This window comes from Cebus imitator, unplaced genomic scaffold (assembly GCF_001604975.1).
Source record: "Cebus imitator isolate Cc_AM_T3 unplaced genomic scaffold, Cebus_imitator-1.0 Scaffold346, whole genome shotgun sequence".
NCBI lineage: Eukaryota > Metazoa > Chordata > Mammalia > Primates > Cebidae > Cebus > Cebus imitator.
The window spans coordinates 408,707-410,811 of record NW_016107661.1 but is presented as its reverse complement, the minus strand read 5'-3'; the positions used below and the strand labels follow the sequence as shown (position 1 = coordinate 410,811).

General features: G+C 58.4%; 1 protein-coding gene across 8 annotated transcripts in view; it reads right to left on the bottom strand.

Annotated features, from left to right (window-relative positions):
* MGRN1 (mahogunin ring finger 1) overlaps positions 1-2,105 on the bottom strand; it is a 61,572-nt gene that overhangs the window by 3,569 nt on the left and 55,898 nt on the right. For 3 of the 8 annotated variants that reach the window (XM_017505996.2, XM_017505998.2, XM_017506000.2), the window contains one exon: positions 1,283-1,327. The exons of 4 other annotated variants lie outside the window; for them this stretch is intronic. In XM_017505996.2, the coding sequence (XP_017361485.1) occupies positions 1,287-1,327 (41 nt within the window). In that variant the 3' untranslated portion in view covers positions 1,283-1,286. Of the gene's footprint in view, positions 1-853; positions 936-1,282; positions 1,328-2,105 lie in introns of those variants that run through there. One more of the 8 variants, XM_017505997.2, reaches the window with a different exon arrangement.

Genomic DNA, 2,105 nt, shown 5'->3' with positions numbered 1-2,105 from the left:
GTGTTCGTGTGTGTATATTTTCTGTTTTTGAGACAAGGTCTCAGGCTGGAGTGAGCCCTGACCTCCCCACCGCCCCAGCTCCCCGTGTGTGTGTGTGTGTGTGTGTGTGTGTGTGTGTGTTCACGTGTGTATATTTTCTGTTTTTGAGACAAGGTCTCAGGCTGGAGTGAGCCTTGACCTCCCCACCTCCCCAGCTCAGGCAATGTTCCCACCTCAGCCCCTCTTGAGGAGCTGGGACCACAGGCATAAGCCACCAAGCTCAAGCCAATTTTTTAATTTTTTGTAGGGGGGGGTCTCACTATGTTTCACACACGACTTTGAAATCCTGGGCTCAAGTCATCTAACCCCTTGGTCTCCCGAAGACCTGGGATGACAGGTGTGAACCAGTGCCCGGCCAGAGCGGCTTCGGTCAAACATCCGCCTGGGCCACCCTAGTAGAGAGTGCCTCTTGTGGGGGATGAGGGGCCTCTTGGGAGGGAATGGGGATGCCAGCCTCACAGGGCCTCCGATCACACTCAGTGCTGGTGTTCCAGAAGGTTCCAGTACTGGCAGGGACAGGTGAGTCCGCAGCAATGGTGGGCTCGAAGCAGAAAGGCAGCCCACAAGGGACTGTCTGCCAGGCCCACGGGGGAGCAGGCAGCTGTGTGAGTGGATGCTCTCCCCTGGCACCAGAAGGCCCCTCAAGGACACACTCCCTCCAAGAGACGGGGACTGAGCTTGGGAACAGGTGATCCCAGGCTCTCCCAGCCTGGGGCACATTCTTTTCCCCATGATTTATTACTTAAAGCCATGTCCAGAAAATGGGAGTGACCTGCTGCACACCCAATGGGAACTCGAGGGGACGATCCGGAACAAGGCTGGGCCTGGGCCTGAGGCTCTCCCCTCCGGAAGTGTCGCCCTGCGTCTCCCTGGGGTTCCCTCCATGCTCCTGCCTCCTGTGGGGGACAGTGGCTCTCGCACACCTGGGCCGGGTCTGTCTCCCTGCCTGGGCTGGGACTATTCCAGGGCCCCTCAAGGCTGGAAGAAGATCCTGACCAGCCACCAGGTCCAGATGGAGAGACCTCTGGCTCTAAAAAGTTAGGACCCCTCAGGAGGCCACTTTCTGGGGCAAAGGTGCAGCAGCCACCAGAGCTCTGGATTCAGAACCCAGGACCCCTGGGAAGACATGGATGTGGATGAAGACCTGAAAACCAGAAGGAACCCCCGCCAGAGACCAGGGGAGGGCTCCTCTCTCCAAGGACACGCGTCAGAGCCCCCGAAGCGCGTCTGGAAGGTCACGTACCGGCTTACTCGTCTATACCAACAGAGCAGGAGTCGGGCCCCAGGGCTGCGCGGAGAGGGGAGAGACAGACGGAAGCTCAGTTAGCACGCACGCAGCAGCTGGCACCACCACAGCAAGGGCACCAGCCTGGGGACCAAGGTCGGGGCCATCTAGAAACAAACGCTGTGCTACAACCACAGAGAACTGCAAGGAGAACCACAGCTGGGAGGCGAAGCATGGCCAGAATCCAACTCAGAGGAGTACCTGGCCCTGCCTCTCCCTCCTGCAGCTCCCACACGGCAGCCGAGGGAAGGGCGCAGGAAGGACGAAGCAGGCGCAGTCCATCTCTGGGTTCAGGAGGGAAGGGCCTGGGCAGGGGCTGGGGCTAGACAGGGCTGAGCCAGGGGAAACCCTGAGACACCAGGACCCTTGGTGTTCACCATCTCATGGGCCCTCCCATCTACAGGGACCCTAGGGTTCACTGCTCAACCTGCCAGGCAACGGCTGCCCCTATGAGAAACCACAGGATCCTGCGTATGTGTTCATGCTTTACTCACAGACACGGAGAGACAGGCAAGGGCCCTGTGAGGGAGAAAGCCAGTGAAACAGAGGGGCCACCACATGGATTTAAAGAGAGACATAGAGCCCGGCTCAGTGGCTCACACCTGTAATCCCAGCACTTTTGGACGCCAAGGCAGGCAGATCACGAGGTCAGGAGTTCAAGAGCAACTGGCCAACATGGTGAAACCCTGTCTCTACTAAAAATACAAAAATTAGCCGGGCATGGTGGTGCAGACCTATAATCCTGACACTTTGAGAGCCTGAGGCAAGAGGATTGCTTGAG